Source organism: Pinus tabuliformis, chromosome 2_1, assembly GCF_031772625.1.
Source record: "Pinus tabuliformis cultivar Carrire ecotype Pingquan chromosome 2_1, CPIR1, whole genome shotgun sequence".
Classification (NCBI taxonomy): Eukaryota; Viridiplantae; Streptophyta; class Pinopsida; order Pinales; family Pinaceae; genus Pinus; species Pinus tabuliformis.
The window spans coordinates 438,175,001-438,192,457 of NC_142299.1; the positions used below are offsets into that span (position 1 = coordinate 438,175,001).

Consider the following 17,457-nt stretch of genomic DNA (forward strand, 5'->3'; position numbering starts at 1 on the left):
AAATTATTGATTGAAATTGTATAATTTAAAATAGTAATTTTTTTTCTAAAATATTCCATATATTAATACTTTCAGAAATACAATTTCATTTTAACTATATAAAAAAAATTAATCATAATTCTTTGAAAAAAATCCAAATCATATAATAATCAATTTTTCTCTAATCATAATTCCTAAAAAAAATCCAAATCATATAGTAATTAAATTTTTTCTAACCATACTTCCAAAAAAAAATAAATAAACAAAAACAAAAACAAATCTTATAAAAATCCAAATCATATAACAAATTTTTTATTTTTATTTTAAAATCTAAATTATATAATATATATTTTCTTTTTATTTGGTAAAAAATAAAAATAAAAAATAATTACCAAATTTAATAAATATTAAATTGAAAAAACCTAATAAACAACTTTTCATTTAATTATTTACCTTTTTCAAACCAACTTAAAACTTTTTATTTAAGCCAATCTTTATATTCTTGTTAAAAAACCTTTAAAAAATCTTGAAGTCTTATATTCATATGATAAAAAAGTATAAAAAAAGACAGATCTTTACACCTTTGAAACCAACATGAAACATCGTACAAATTCGTTAGGTAAGACTGCCAAACATTTCGCTAATATAATATTTTCAAATGCATTTTATATTCATAGGTAAGACTGCCAAACATTATCACCCAATGAGAAAAACCGGGCGTGCCGCTGATTGACTTAATACCACAACAGTGCCGTTTGGGACATTTCCAACGACCTCAAAATGCTCAACTGTAGACAGCATCTGTGAGTCCCATAAAGTTTCCAACCTAGCGTGGGAGACTCTGCATAGTAAAGACTTTGGAAACCCGTCAAGTTCCCAACTCACTCTGAGAGCTTTGGATAGTCTGCACCAAGTTCTTAACCGAGTCTGGTAACGTCTGCAGAGCAGAACACCCGCCCAAGTAAAGAGTTCGGAGGCCCGTCAACTTCCCAAACGAGTCTGGCAGCGTCTGCAATGAGGAACACCCGCCCAAGTGAAGATGTTGGAGGCTCGTCAAGTTGCCAAACCACTCTGGGATTGTCTGCAGAGCGAAGACATTGGAGGCCCTTCAAATTCCCAATCCAATCTGGGAGTGTCTGCAGCGTTTGCATAGCGGAGCATCCGCCAAAGTGAAGACGTTGGAGACCCGTCAAATCCCCAATCGAGTCTAAGAGAGTTTGCATAGCGGAGCACCCTCCCAAGTGAAGACGTTCGAGACGTGTCAAGCTCCCAAACGAGTCCGGGAGCATCTGCAGAGCTGAGCACCGGCCAAAGTCAAGATATTGGAGGCCCATCAAATTCCCAACTGAGTCTGGGAGTGTTTGCAGCGCGGAGCACCCACTCAAATGAAAACTTTGCAGGCTTATCAAGTTCCCAACCGAGTCTGGAAGCATCTGCAGAGAGAAGCACCCGCCTAAGTGAAAACTTCGGAGGCCCGTCAAGTTTCCAATCGAACCTGGGAGTCTCTGCAAACGAGAGCATCCGGCCAAGTCAAGACTTTGGAGACCCGTCAAGTTCCCAACCGAGTCAGAAAGCCTCTGCAGAAAGAAGCACCCACCTAAGTCAAGCCTTTGGAGTGCCGTCAAGTTACCAACCGAGTTTGGGAGCGTCTGGAGAGTAGAGCACCCCTCCAAGTCAAGACTTTGGAGTCCTGTTAAATTCCCAACCGAGTCTGGGAGCGTATGCAGAGCAAAACAGCTGCCCAAGTCAAGACTTTGGAGAGCTGTTAAGTTCCCCAGTGAGTTTGGGAGCGCCTGCAGACTGCAGCAATACCTTAATGCAAGGTGTTTTAAGGAATCCATATGACTGAATTCATTTGGCAAAATTTCTAGGTAACACCCCCACAAGACAAATTTTTGGAGGTGCTTCAGCGTTCCAATAGACTTTGGAACTTTTGAAAGGGGAGCACGAATATACAATTCCCTCAATTCTAGAGGTGCCTGCAATGTACATTAATAAAGTGGGTTCGACACTGTAAATGTGAACATTCTGGCATTGTGGTATGCGAAGACGGTTCTCAAGTGCAAGCAATTTTTATAATTTGGAAAAAAACAAAACAAAAATCTGTTTCAAAGAAAAAAGAAAAGATTACCTGAGATTCATGTTGCCAGTGTTTGCAGGTGGCTCACCTTCTGTATATATAAAACTCGTAAAGTTTTTAGTGAAATCCAGGAAGGTAAGGACGAGTACTGGCAATTCTCCCAGCGGAGATATATTAGTTGTGGTAACTGCCTAGCCCGGAATAGGCGTTCAACAAAATAACCTTCAGCCCTAAGGTTGAAGCTGTCCGCAAGGGTTTCCAAAGATTGTTCAGAGACATTTGTTAGAACATTAATCACGCTTGACCGTATGACGGCGTTAGTCGGCGTACGTAGAGCGGCTGTAGTCGGCGAAGAGCGGCTTTAGTCACCAGACTTAGGTAGACAATAAATAGCAGTAAGTGAATAGCTGTAGTGGATCTGTGTATAAATTTCTATGTTTGTAATGTAATGATGAAATTCATTCTATGAGTCTTCGAGTTTATGATATGGTATCAGAGCTACGGGTTTGTTGCCGCCTGGAGAGATATGTTTGTAAGAACTGTGCTGCGTTATGGTGTGGCTGTGAACTTGAGAAGAAGCTGTGCCTGTAGCTGTGCGTGTGGTGGAGCTGTGTGCTCATCAAGTTGGGAGCTGTGTGCTCATTGAGTTGGAGCGTAGTGCTGGAGCTGTTCGCTGAGCTGCGTCTGCAACATCAAGGACAAGACTGTGCTGCGTTAAGTTGTGAGTTGTTTGTATGTGTTTTTCTGAGTTCAGTCCCTGCTCTTTGATTTGAGCTCGTGGAGGCATCATAGTGTATTGTATGTGTGAGCTCTGTGGAGGCGTTGGAGAAGTGTTGACCTGAGATGAAGATTGACGCTGCTGAAAAGAATTTCCAGTGGAAGGTGAAGTCGCTGAAGACGATTGCCATTTGGTGAAGACTGTGTTAAGCGCTAAACCCTGAGGAGCTGCATGCGTTAATACTTCTAGACAGTTATTTTTTGAGCAATTGGTGACGGTTTGAGCGGCGTCGTGCGGCGGTGAAGATTGGAGCGCTATTGTTGCTCTTTGTTCTTCATGTTCTTTGAATGTTGTAGAAAAATCGGTTTGCAGCGGGTAAAGGCTTTGGTGAAGGTCAAATTGGTTGAAAGTGTCTGTTGAATGTGATTTCTGTGTTCCAGCCACGAAATGAGGAGAGAGCCACCGTGGTCGTTTCTTTATGTTTAGAGCTCAAAAGAGCTTTCTATGGAACAAGCATGAACCTCTTACCACACCAAGAAGTAAAAGAAATATTTTGGTCTAAGCCTAACTGAGACTTAGGTCATTGTGATTAAGGGGAAGTGTTAGAACATTAATCACGTCTGACCGTATGACTATGTTAGTCCGCGTAGAGCGGCTGTAGTCGGCGAAGCGAAGAGCAACTATAGTCAACTGATTTAGGTAGATAATAAATAGCAATAAGTGAATAGCTGTAATGAATATGTATATAAATTTCTATGTTTGTAATGTAATGATGAAGCTCATTCCATGAGTCTTCCAGTTTCTGATAACATTTCCGTGAACCATGCTAATTCCACGCACTTGAATTGATCACCTCGAACTGTTAAAAACAAGATGGTCAATCTTGCCAAGTTGTAATACTTCAAAACTTCAAAGGGTTAACGCAACTTTATTTTGAAGCCCGTTGAAATCTACAAAATACTTACAGGAGATCGCGTAGAAAGATTATGAAGAAAGCTGTCAGTCAACCACCAAAGCCGAAGCGAGTTTCCTTTGCGAGATCTCTGCCAAGGTCTTTAACCTGGTCGTGCATTCTTATACAGTTTTCACTGTCGACCTCGACAAGGCATCTGTTCTCTAGGTTACGAAGACCCAGCCATTTTTCCCAACAGGATCCGTCCCATACTCTGATGACGGTAGCCATATTTCTAACTTTCACATTGAAATTTGAAAAAGATCACTTCAAAAGATGTTTCAACTTTTTCTCAATTTGATATAATCAATTAATGGGTTGAGATTCCACTTTTTATTTCTTATTAAACAGTGATATATTCTCCCTTAAAACTTTGATAATATTGGGAAGTTGAATTTAAATGTAAATGTCTTTAAAATTATCACAATTTAAAAATCTGATCAGCCTCTCTTCTCTTTGCACATTTTAGGGAAATTGCTAGTTATAATATCTCGTTGTTAGCCTTATCTTTATCATTGCTTTTTCATTTTGACCTAATTTTTTAACTTTCACTTTTACCATCATCTTTTTCATATCTGATATTTTACTGTTATTCTTTATTTTATTAATTTGTTAATTTGGCTTTCTCTAATTAATATTTGTAACTTATCGTTATTTTGACCAAAATTTCTTATTAACCTTATTCTTTTAATTAATATTAACTAATCATATTGTTGATTATATTGTATTCAATTCATTTACCTCCTTTTTTGGGTCATTTTGACTAATCTTTTAAATTTAATTTAATTTAATTTATTCCTAAACTAAGGATTTGTTTTAATTATATAATATTATTATTACTAATCTTAGTTGACCTCTTCATTTATAGTTTTAATTATTTTTTTTTAGTTTTCAATAACGTTCCTCAAATATCCTTACATCCCTTAACACTCACATTCTTGATGTATTTATTCTTGGTCTAGCACTCATTGTATCAATAATATAGCTTTCTGTCGCTAAAGATGAGTGAAAGATGAGTGAAGTGTTTGTCTGAAACTTCGACACATAGTGTTGCAACATTGTATTCCAGAAGAACTCAACAACAACATAGTTATATTAAAATTATAATTATTGTTGTGACAAATTGTTATAATGGATATCTTTAATAGATGTTGATGATGATGATGATGTTAATTAACGTCCATTAAGACCAATGTACTTTATCAAACCTTAAGAAAATAATAAATTAATTGAGACTTTCTAATAAATCATGCATATTTATAAAAATGACTAACTCAACTTTTGATACACCATTTCAAAATTATGATACTAAAAAAATATATTAATATTTTAAAACAATTAAAACAAATTATGGCAAAAATGTCAACGTATATCTATATATATATATATGGAAAGTATTATTATATTAAAAAATATTTTATTGATAAACATATATATATATATATAAAGAGTATAATACATAGTAATCATAAACCTCAATTTAAAATAGTCTTACATATAAATATCATATTTATATATCTTAAAATTAAATTATTATTAGTATTATGTAAAAAATTGTACTAAAAATTATAAATATATAAATTTTGAAATGCAACATCAATATTTTTCATAAAAAATAAATAAATTAAACATTTTCTAAATAAATTAATTATAAATAAATAATATTTAAAAAATAAATCTAAATAGTTTATGCAAATAAATTAATTTAAATGATTATTGTAACTTAAAAATATGTTGTTATTTATTTTATATTAAATTCATTATATAATTATTAACTAAAAAATTAAAAATTGTTAAATTCAAATTATATAATATAATATATGAATAACTATATTTATTGTCTTGTACATTTTTATTAGTAAAACTATATAGTAAAAATAAATATTGAAAAAGTGGTGTAAAAATAAATTACTAAGTATAAATATTTAGATTTGATAGGCCTGTTCTTTATTAAATGTTATGACACTTGGTTGCATACAAGATTTTTTTGATTTTTTGTTTTTTAAATAAATTTTTTTCCTAAAATTCAATTTTAAACACCATCAAATTATTCATTTTGTATAAATGAACCAATAAGAAAATAGAAATTCAATGTTGAAAATTTTCAAAATTTAATTTTTATTTTCAAAATATTTAGTTTAATATTTGATTTGTTCAAAACTTTAATGGACATTATAAAATCTATTTAGAAATTTCAAAAGTAATAGAAAGTCAATCTATTTTACTAAAAGAAAAAATATTATAAACTGCTTGCTTTCAGCGGGTATAATAATAATACAAAAAAAACTATTAAGATAAAAATATTATTATTATCCTTATAATTAATAATTATTATTATTTAATATTAAATATCATTTGTTATTATTAAATTTTAAATTATGTAATATAAATTATTTATTTAATAATAATATTAATTAATTAATAATATTAAATATATAATAATAATGATTATCATTTTAAAATAATTGTTATTATTAAAATAATTGTTATTAATTAATATTGTTACTCTTATCAATTAATAATGATGATGATGGTGGTTACCGTCCACTGAGACCAAATTGGTCTATCGGACCTATAATATTTTTAATTTTTAATTGTCTGGCTCCTTGTCTTTCTTGGCGAGATTGGTGTTGTAGCTCTCTTTTTTTTCTCTACGGTCTTCCAACTTCCTTTATCTTGCATCTCCTTCATCTCTTCTAGTTCTTGAAACAATGGTGTCTTAGCTTCGCGATCAATTGTGTTCGTCCTTTTGAAGATAGTCGGAGAAGAGGTTTGGTCTAGGAGATCTGCTTTGTTGTCAAATGAAGATTTATTTTGCACGATAATCGAATCCTCATAACTGTTGACACTTGAGGGGTTGTCGAGTGCACTTTTTTGTTGTTGGGCAGGGTTTTCTCCATGCTTGTCTTGAGAGTTGTTTCTGTCTTGCCCAATTTCTTGTGATTCAGAGTTTTCTCTAGAGTATTCTTCTTTGATGACAGTGTAGTGTTCTTTTTGTGCTCCTTCCCACCAAGTAGATCTGTGGTGGCTTTTTTTACCAGGATTTTTCTGGGAGGCTTTTGGGCAATTTTTGGCTAGATGGCCTGTCTCAAAGCAGGATCGACATCGGAAGAGGACACTTTCATAATCGAGTTTCTGGTTCCACACATAATCTTTACTTGTTAGGTTTATTTCCGCTGGGAATCCGGCACTGAAGTCCATTTCCACACAAATGCGTGCATAGGTGGTTCTGGCATATTCCTCTGTTTCTGGACACCTGCAGTAAAATTTCCCAATTGCATTTCCAATGGCTTTTAGCGAGGAGAGATTCCAGAGATGCAAGGGTAGGCTTGGCAATCTCACCCAAACTGGTGCTGAGGTTATCACTGCTGTTGAGGGATCGAATGATGGGTTCCATGGCTTCATGAATAAGCCTGATTTTTCCCAAAACCAAGGGCCGGAATCCATAATACATTGTCTGCTTTCAGGATTTTCAAAATCTACTATAAAGAAACCCCTAGCACAGGGGTAGATATTAATGTCATCAGAAATTACAGGCTTCCATACCTCGGAGATCCAATTGTGGAGAGCTGTTAGTCGCGGCCAAAAACCATTGAACCGACAAATTAGGGCACTTTCAGAAAACTTCAAAGCCTCATCGAGTGAGGCTTGGACCACCTGGACAGTGGGTGCTGGGGCTTCACTGACAATATGGGCAGGAGCTTGCCCTCCAGGAGCTGACGGCACTGAGCCAGCTGCTATTTTCGCGAAGCTGGGAGCCATATTTTACTTCCTTGTAGAACCCAGCCGTAGAGGAAAAAGACAAAAGATTAGATCTAGATCTAGTCGGAAAAGATTAGATCTAGATCTAGCTATAGAGGATTAGAACCCAGCCGCAAAGAGATAACCCAGAATATTAAATCTATCGCAGCCAGAAGAAACCTATCGCAGCCAGAAGCTGCGTTCAGAAAGGGATTATTGCCTTCCGAAGAAACCTATCGCAGCCAGAAGCTGCGTTCAGAAATAAATCTAGATCTATGTATATATCTAGATCTGCGTTCAGAAGCTGCGTTCAGAAATAAATCTAGATCTGCGTTCAGAAATAAATCTAGATCTATGTGAAGCTGCGTTCACGGCGAGATAACCAGCCAGAAGAAACCTATCGCAGCCAGAAGCTGCGTTCAGAAAAATCTCTCGTGAGAAAAAGCTGCGTTCAGAAGAGAGGAATAACCGCAGACGAAGTCACCGAAGAACCGCAGACGAAGTCACCGAAGAACCGCAGTCACCCAATATTATTAAATAATAATAATAAATTTACATTAAATAATAAATAATATTAAATAACTAAATATTTTTGATAAAATGTAAAATCAAACTAAATAATTATAATTAAAAATAATAATTAAATATGTATCACAAAAGTATAAAATTAAACTAAACAATTATAAAATAATTAATTAATTTTTAATATTATTTCTGAAAAATATAAATGATAATAATAACAATAATAATGTTTATATTTGTTTATTATTCTTAATCATGGTTGATCGTGGTTAATCATGGTTGACGATGGTTAACCATGCTTGATATTCTTATTGAGAGGATATTTCTCACAATACGACGTTGTACTATGGTTGACCCTGATTATAAACACAAGGGATTTATATTAAACCCCAAGATTAATAGTCTAAACCCTATGAATAATTTTATACCCTAGGCATATGAAATCATAGATTAATAAACCTAAGGGATTGACATTATAAACCCAAGGGAATAATAAACCCAAGGCATTAATACTAAAAACCCAAGGGATTATAAATTTGAGGGAATAATATTATAAACCCAAGGTATATAAATCCTAAGATAAATATTATAAACCTTAAAATAAACATGATTGACATGGTTTACCATGGTTGACTTTTCATATTGAGACAATATTTGTCACAATGTGATGTTGGACCATATTTGACCACGATTGATTTTCATATGAAGACAATCTTTGTGAAAATGATATATTGGACCATGGTTGACCATGGTTGATTTTCATATTGATACAATCTTTGTCATAGTGTGACCATGGTTGACCATGGCTAACCATGTTTTATTTTTAATGTGGTTGTGCTAGCACAATCACATTAGTAAATGCATTTGATATACGTCGAAGGCTTATATCAATCACATGCAAAACCACATTAGTAAATATGGTTGATATATGCTGAAGGCCTATAATAATGATTATTATGATTATTATTATGATTTACCATGGTTGACCATGGTTGGCTTTCATATTAAGACAATCCTTGTTACAATGCAACATTGGTTGGTTTTCATATTCAGAAAATCTATCACAATGTGACGTTGGACCATGGTTGACCATGATTATAAGCCTAATGGATTTATATTAAACCCAAATATTAATATTATAAACCTACGAATAATACTATACCCTATGAATATGAACACTTAGATTAATAAACCCAAGGGATTATAAAATCAAGAGAATAATATTAAACCCAAGGGATAAATATTATAAAACCAAGGTATAAAAACCCTAAGATAAATTTTACAAACCGTAAAATAAATACGATTGACCGTGGTTTACCATCGTTGATTTTCATATTGAGACAATGTTTGTCACAATGCGTCGTTGGACCATGATTGACCATGGCTGATTTTCATATTAAGACAATATTTGGCACAATGTGACATTGGACCATCATTGACCATGGTTGACCATGATTGTAAACGCAAGGGATTTATATTAAACCCTAGAATTAATATTATAAACCATATTAATAATATTATACCCTCAGAATTTGAACCCATAGATTAATAAACCCAAGTGTTTGATATTAAAAACCCAAGGGAATAATAAACCGAAGGGATTAATTCTAAAACCCCAAGTTATTATAAACCCAAGGGAATAATATTATAAACACAAGGTATAGAAACCCTAAGATAAATATTATAAACCCTAAAATAAACATGGTTGATCGTGGTTGACCATGGTTCATTTTCATATTGAGATAATTTATGTCACAAAGCAACATTGGACCATGGTTGATCATAGTTCAGTATGATTGATTTACATATCGAGGCAATCTTTGTCACATTGCGACATTGGACCAGGTTGATTTTCATATTGAGAAAATTTTTGTCACAATGTGACGATGGACCATGGTTGACCATGAGTATAAATGCAATAGATTTATATTAAAATCAAGGATTAAAGATATTATAAAGCCTATGAATGATATTACACCCTAGGAAAATTAACCCATAGATTAATAAACCCAATAGATTAATATTATAAACTGGAGGGAATAATAAAGTCAAGGGATTAATACTAAAAACCTAAGGGATTATAAACCCAAGTGAGTAATATTAAACCTAAGGGATTAATATTATAAACCCTAGGTATATAAAACCTAAGATAAATACTATAAACCTTAAAATAAACATGGTTGACCATGTTTTTACCATGGTTGATTTTCATATTGAGTCAATCTTTGTCCCAATGCAAAATTTGACCATGGTTGATTTTCATATTCAGGCAATCTTTGTCACAATGTGACATTGGACCATGGTTGTGCATGGTTGACCATGATTATAAACCCAAGGGATTTATATTAAACTCGAGGATTAATATTATAAATCTTATGAATAATATTATACCCTAGGAATATGAACCCTTAGATTGATAAACCGAAGGGATTGATATTATAAACCCACTAGATTAATTCTAAAACCCCAAGGTATTATAAAACCTAGGGGATAATATTAAACACAGAGGATTAATATTATAAACCCAAGGTACATAAACCCTAAGATAAATATTATAAAAGCAAGGAATTAATACTAAAAACCCAAGGGAATAATATTAAACCCAAGGGATAAATATTATAAACCAAAGGTATATAAACCCTCAAATAAACATGGTTGACCACAGTTGATTTTCATATTAATAAAATCTATGTCACAATGCGACGTTGGACTATACTTGACCATGATTGATTTTCAAATTGAGACAACATTTCTCACAATGTGACGTTGGACGATGGTTGACGATGGTTGACCATCGTTGATTTTCATATTGATAGAATATGTGTCACAATGCAATGTAGATTTTTATTGTAGATTCAAACTGCTTATGTAATATGCTAGAACAATAGACTTGAATCTACTCTACTCATCAGCGGAAACAAAAATTGATCGATGAAATCACGAAGCAGAAAATGAATAATTTCAATCAAACATAACACAATATTTTTCTAGGGAAAGCACTAGCTAAAACCCCGCTATTTGTATATTGCATTAACCAGAAGATCTGAGAAGAAAATACAATGCTTCTTCAACTTGAACAATCTCTACACAAGTACAAACTATCTCACTACTTCACAAGCAAGCTCAAGCCAATACTTAGCCAATCTATTGCCTTCCAAGCTCCTACTTCCTTACGCAGTTGCCTACGGAATTAGCCCATATTTAATTGGTAAATTCCTCACTCATAACTGTGCAATTCATCCATAGGACTTCCTCTGATTGCATGCATCACCTCTTTAAGTTTGATGATTTTACAATTGATAGTACATTGTCCATGAACTCTAATCTCAACTAGGTCTTCCTCTGAATTGACATGCATGAGCTATTTTGAGTGAATTATGAGTTATTTGATTGATCACTACATGTGAGTTAAATCCAATTTAATTCACTTGACCTCTCACTAGTTCCTCCAATAGTTAGAACTAGTTTAACTAAATTTAACTCAGTTAAATTGAATTAAATAATTACAACTCATTAAGAACTCAACTTGGGCCCCTAAAATTTAGGGATCACTCTACATGACTCTAGATAGACTTCCAACTCGAATTTACTGAGCCAACTAAGTCCAATTAACTTAGTTAACTGCTACAAGTTGCTATGAGAATTGAATTACAATTTAATTCCTAATTTAATTCAAGGACAAATTAAATTAGGATTTTTCTTGATGCTATTTTTAACATTTCTTGTTGCTATTTGCAATACTCCCTCTCAACAAGAAAGGAATTCAACTCTATCCCGATTTGGTACCTTTGGAATGTTTTGCATGCAACACTTTTCATTGTTGTTGTTGGTACTACAACATCTGCAATAAAAAATCATCCTAATAAAATAAGCTAAATCAACTGTGTCTACAACTATCTATTGGGAAAATTGTGTTGCTACTGACTCTACTCGTGAGCCTCCTGCTTTGTTGTCAACACTACTTTGCACTCCTCAATATGTGACTGACACGGATCCTCTTGTTATTGAATATTGTGGGCTCCTGTAGCAAGGTAATGATCCATGAGACAAGAAAACACCTCAATGGATCCTACCCAATTTCTGAACCCTTGGGACTATTGCTTCACATTGCCCCACCTTTCGCCTAGAGGTATGGCTGCATGTGCTCCCTCTACCCACATGGCTCGAAATTTCCCTCTAATAGAGGTATCTGCTTGAGTGGATGTCTCCACTCGGTCTCCTCTCCGCTTCTCCAATTGTGGTTTCTCCACAACTTGTTGAGGTTGCTTCTGAGGCTTCTGAGGCTACATGTTTAGAGGTAATTCATGCTCCCTCTCAACCACCAAGTCTCTAACCTTTGCCTTGCTCCTCAAGGTTTTGCATGCATCTTGTACCTCAAGTGCATACAGGTTCTTGACTAGCACACCAATCTGTTTCACTTTTCTTGTGGTGATGTGCCTAAGGAAAATCTTTCCTTTGCTAATAATAACATCCTAGCCATGGCCTTCTAGTACCGTGATGGAAACAAGATTCTTCTTTATTCCTAGAACATACATCACATCCATGAGTCTGAGAGAGGAGCCAGAATCCCTTTCAAAAGTAACAGTAACAATACCAATATCGGTCGTGCTATACCTCCCATCATCTCCAAACTCTATGTTCTTCTTGAGGTCTTTCCCCTCCAATTCACTGAAGAGATCTTTGTTCCTCATCATATGGAATGAGGCACCGATGTTGAGATACCACATGCTTCCCATTACAATGCTTGCCATGCATGCAATGAGAGTGAAATCAAGTTCAAATTATGAAGCTAGAGCTTCACCTACCACTGCTACTGCAAGCTCCTTCTTGCTTTCTTTCTTCTATGGGAATTTTGTGACATAGTGCCCGAACTCGTGACAATGAAAACACTTGATGTTTGACAAGTTCTTCTTCTTGCCACCCTCCTCACCTTGGGACTTCTCTCACTTGGATTTATTTTCTTTTTTGATTAACACAAATTCCTCTTCCACTTCTTTGGATGAGGTCCCATCTCTGGTGTTCCGCCAAATCTCTTCTTATACCAAGTCGGACCACAACCGCTCCCACTCTGGTAGATTCTACCTCCAATTAACTGAGTCTAGGTAACTATGCCAGCTCTTGGGAAGGCCTAGAAGTGCTAGGATCATCGGATCATCTTCTTCAATAGTAACTCCGACACTTCCAAACTCATTCTGACATTGGATGAACTTGATCAAGTACTTAGAAATTGAGTCACCCTTCTCCATCTTGATCTTTTTGTGTTTGTCCTTCAGTGCTAGCTTCCTATGGTCACTTTTGTTTTTAAACAGGTCTGTCAATGCCCTCCACATTGCAAATGGTGTTTCCTTACCATGTATATTTGAGACAATATGATCTCAAACTCCTTCTAGGATAATAATTCTCATCTTTGCCACACACTTTCTACATTCAGCCAGATCTTTAGCATCAGATGTTAGAAGCTTTAGGCTATCATGATCTATGAATTCCTTCAGCCTGTTGTCTTACAACACTTCCTCCATCCTGTCCTTCCAAGCAATGTAATTCGAGTTTCCCTCTAGGGCATACTCAAGCCTCAAACCGTAGAACAACATCCTACTGACTCTGAAGTATGAAACTGCAAATTTGATTTCAACTACACAACAAACTCGTATTCACCTCTTCAATAGTGATTTCATCTCTGATATCATGTAGAATTTTAATGTAGATTCAAACTACTTATGTAATATACTATAACAAAATACTTGAATCTACTCTACTCATCAGAGGAAACAAAAATTGATCGATGAATTCACGAAGCAGAAAAGGAAGAATTTGAATCACACAACACAATATTTTTTTGTGGAAAGCAACATCTAGAAACCTCGCTATCTATATATTGCATTAACTAGAAGATCTGAGAAAAAAATGCAATGCTTGTTAATTCTGAACAATCTCTGCACAAGTACAAACTATCTCAATGCTTCACAAACCAGCACAAGCCAATGCTTAGCCAAATCTGCTACCTACCAATCTCCTACATCCTTGCACAGTTGCCTAGGGAATTAACCCATATTTAATTAGGAAATTCCTCACTCATAACTACAAAATCCATCCATAGGCCTTCCTCTGATTGCATGCATCACCGGTTTAATTTATATGATTTTACAACTGATAGTACACTATCCTTGAACTCTAATCTCAACTAGGTCTTCCTCTGAACTAACATGCATGAGCTATTTTGAGTGAATAATCAGTTATCTGATTGATCACTGCATGTGAATTATCTGATTGATCACTGCATGTGAATTAAATCCAATTTAATTCACTTGACCTCTCACTAGTTCCTCCAACAATTAGAACCAGTTTAACTGAATTTAACTCAGTTAAATTGAATTAAATAATTACAACTCAATAAGAACTCAACCTGGGCCCCTAAACTTTATGAATCATTCTACATGACTCTAGATAGACTTCCAACTCAAATTTACTAAGCCAACTAAATCAACTTAACTTAGTTAATTGCTACAAGTTTCTATGAGAATTGAGTTACAATTTAATTTGAGGAAAAATTAAATTAGGATTTTTCTTGATGCTATTTTTAACATTTCTTGTTGTTATTTTAAACATGCAATGTTAGACCATGGTTGACCATGGATGACCAGGTTGTCACAATGTGATGTTGGACCAAGAGACAATCTTCGTCACAATGTGTCCATGGTTGACCATGATTGACTATGGTTAGCCATGGTTGATTTTCATGTTGAGACAATCTTTGTCACAATGCGACGTTGGAACATGGTTGACTATGGATTACCATGGTTGTCATAATGTGACGTTGGACCGAGAGAGAATCTTTGTCACAATGTAACCATGGTTGATTTTCATATTGAGACAATATTTGTCACAATGTGATATTGGAACATGGTTGACCATGGATGACCATGATTGTCACAATGTGACGTTGGACCAAGAGGCGATCTTTGTCATAGTATGACCATGGTTAACCATGGTTGATTTTCATATTTAGACAATATTTGTCACAATGTGACGTTGGAACATGGTTAACCATGGTTGATTTTCATATTAAGACAATTTTTGTTACAATGCAGCTTTGGACCATAGTTGACCATGATTGATTTTAATGCCGAGACAATCTTTGTCACAATGTGATGTTGGACCATGGTTGACCATGGTTTATTTCCATATTGAGACAATATTTCTCACAATGTAACATTGGACCATAGTTGACGATGGTTGACCATGATTAATTTTCATATTCATAAAATCCTATGGTAAACCCTAAGATAAATATTATAAATCAAAGTATATAAACCCTTCGATAAATATTCTAAACGCTAAAATAAACATGGTTGATCGTGGTTGATTTACATATTGAAACAATATTTTGCACAATATGATGTTGAACCATGGTTCACTATGGTTGGCCATGATTGATTTTTGTATTGAGACAATATTTGTCACAATGCAACATTGGACCATGGTTAACCATCGCTGACCATGGTTGACAATGGTTGATCGTGACTAACTATGGTTGACCATCGTTGTCCATGGTTGATTTTCATATTGAGAAAATATTTGTCTAAATGTCACATTGGACCGTGGTTGACCATGATCGATTGTGGTTGATCATGGTTAACCATGGTTGATTTCATATTGAGACAATATTTGTCTCAGTTTGACATTGGACCATGGTTGACCATGATTATAAACTCAAGGGATTTATATTAAACCCCATGATTAATATTATAAACCCTATGAATAATATTATGCCCTAGGAATATGAACCCTTAGATTAATAAACCTATGGGACTAATATTATAAACCTAACGATTCAATACTAAAAACCCAAAATATTATAAAACCAATGAAACATAGGATTAATATTATAAACCCAAGGTATATAAACTTTAAGATAATTACAAGGTTTTTTTAGGGGTCTCCTACACCAATTTAGTATATAGCTTGGTCGTGACCTTAAAATTAAACGATCATTATTATTATTATGATTATAAACTTTATTTATCTTAAAAAAATATAAAAGTTAGTATATATAACAAATTCATAGTAATTATATAAAAAGGTAGTTTTTCATATATATATATATATATATATATATATATATATATATATATATATTGCGTATCTTGTTATCTAATCTATAAGAAGAAATTCAAAACCAGTTATTACACAGTTACCTTTGTTATATATATATATAAGAGAAATAATTGGTTTTGAATTTCTTCTTATAGACTAGATAATTGAAAAACTGGGATTTTTCCTTTTATAAAGAAATTTAAAAAAAAATTGTCTAAAAAAAGTTTTGTTTATCTTATCTTCAAAACTTTTGTTGATATTCAAATTTCATTTACATTCATTATGTCTTTTGTGATATTTAAAATTTGCCAAAAACAGTGGAAATCTGATGTGTAAAGGTTTAAATTTTAAGTATATATTTATATATGATTGGTGATAAAGGAAGGAGAGTTGCATACTTGAATTTAAGTTGTTTTTTTTTGAAAATAAAGATAATGAGAATTGCACATGACCTACAACAAGTAAACAAAAAGTGCTAAGGCCAATTCACTGGAATAGATTATGATTTTCAAGATGTTAATTGTCTTGATTTGATAAAGTTTATATAAAGGTTTTTCTTATACAACAAGTAAACAAAAAGTGCTAAGCCCAATTCACTGGAATAGATTATGATTTTCAAGATGTTAATTGTCTTGATTTGATAAAGTTTGTATAAAGGTTTTTCTTATACACATTAATTAATGAAACTGGTTTATCAAATCTTTCCAAATTTTTTCCTACAATGCTATTGTATACAAAGCAATTTTAAATGGAGTATAAAATAATTTTTTCCAATATTACATGGAATTTTCAGATTATGTCATTCAAGTATTCTAAGGTGCACTACGATTTTTATGAAATAAATTTTTCCAATATTATATGGAATTTTCAGATTATGTGATTCAAGTATTCTAAGGTGCACTACGATCTTAATTTCCAAAATAGAAATTTTATATTAAAGTTTTAGATTAAAAATTATATTAAAATGTTATGAGAATATTCTCATTATAATAAGATACATCAACTAATTTCTAAATTTTGAAGTTTTATGTTAAAATTTTACTTTTGAAAATATAAAAGTATATGAAAATAGTTTATAATTCATAATTAAATTAATTTAATATTATTATTATTATAAACTGGGATAATAAATGGTTTTTTTGTGGTTTTGTAGGGGGAGCCATGTCTTTGTCTGTAGACCTTGCAAAAACCAGTAATCCAAAGGAGCCCACTGCGGTCGAGGGTTCGGCTTCGGTCGTGAGTGAAAAACAAAGCATGCCCATGGAAAATAGTATTGTTCGTGCCACCGAGCTTGGCACCCCAGACTACATAGAGGCCGGAACATGGGTAATGTGAAGGCAATGACGCAACTGTTGGAGCCTCCCCTGTCGA

At 33.7% G+C, this 17,457-nt stretch overlaps 1 protein-coding gene across 1 annotated transcript in view; it reads right to left on the reverse strand.

Annotated features, from left to right (window-relative positions):
- Nucleotides 1-1,240: 1,240 nt before the first annotated feature.
- LOC149200799 (disease resistance protein Roq1-like) overlaps nt 1,241-17,457 on the reverse strand; it is a 56,609-nt gene continuing 40,392 nt past the window's right edge. Inside the window, 2 exon segments of the mRNA XM_089401073.1 lie at nt 1,241-1,297; nt 1,299-1,741. Of these exon segments, the coding sequence (XP_089257199.1) occupies nt 1,241-1,297; nt 1,299-1,741 (500 nt within the window).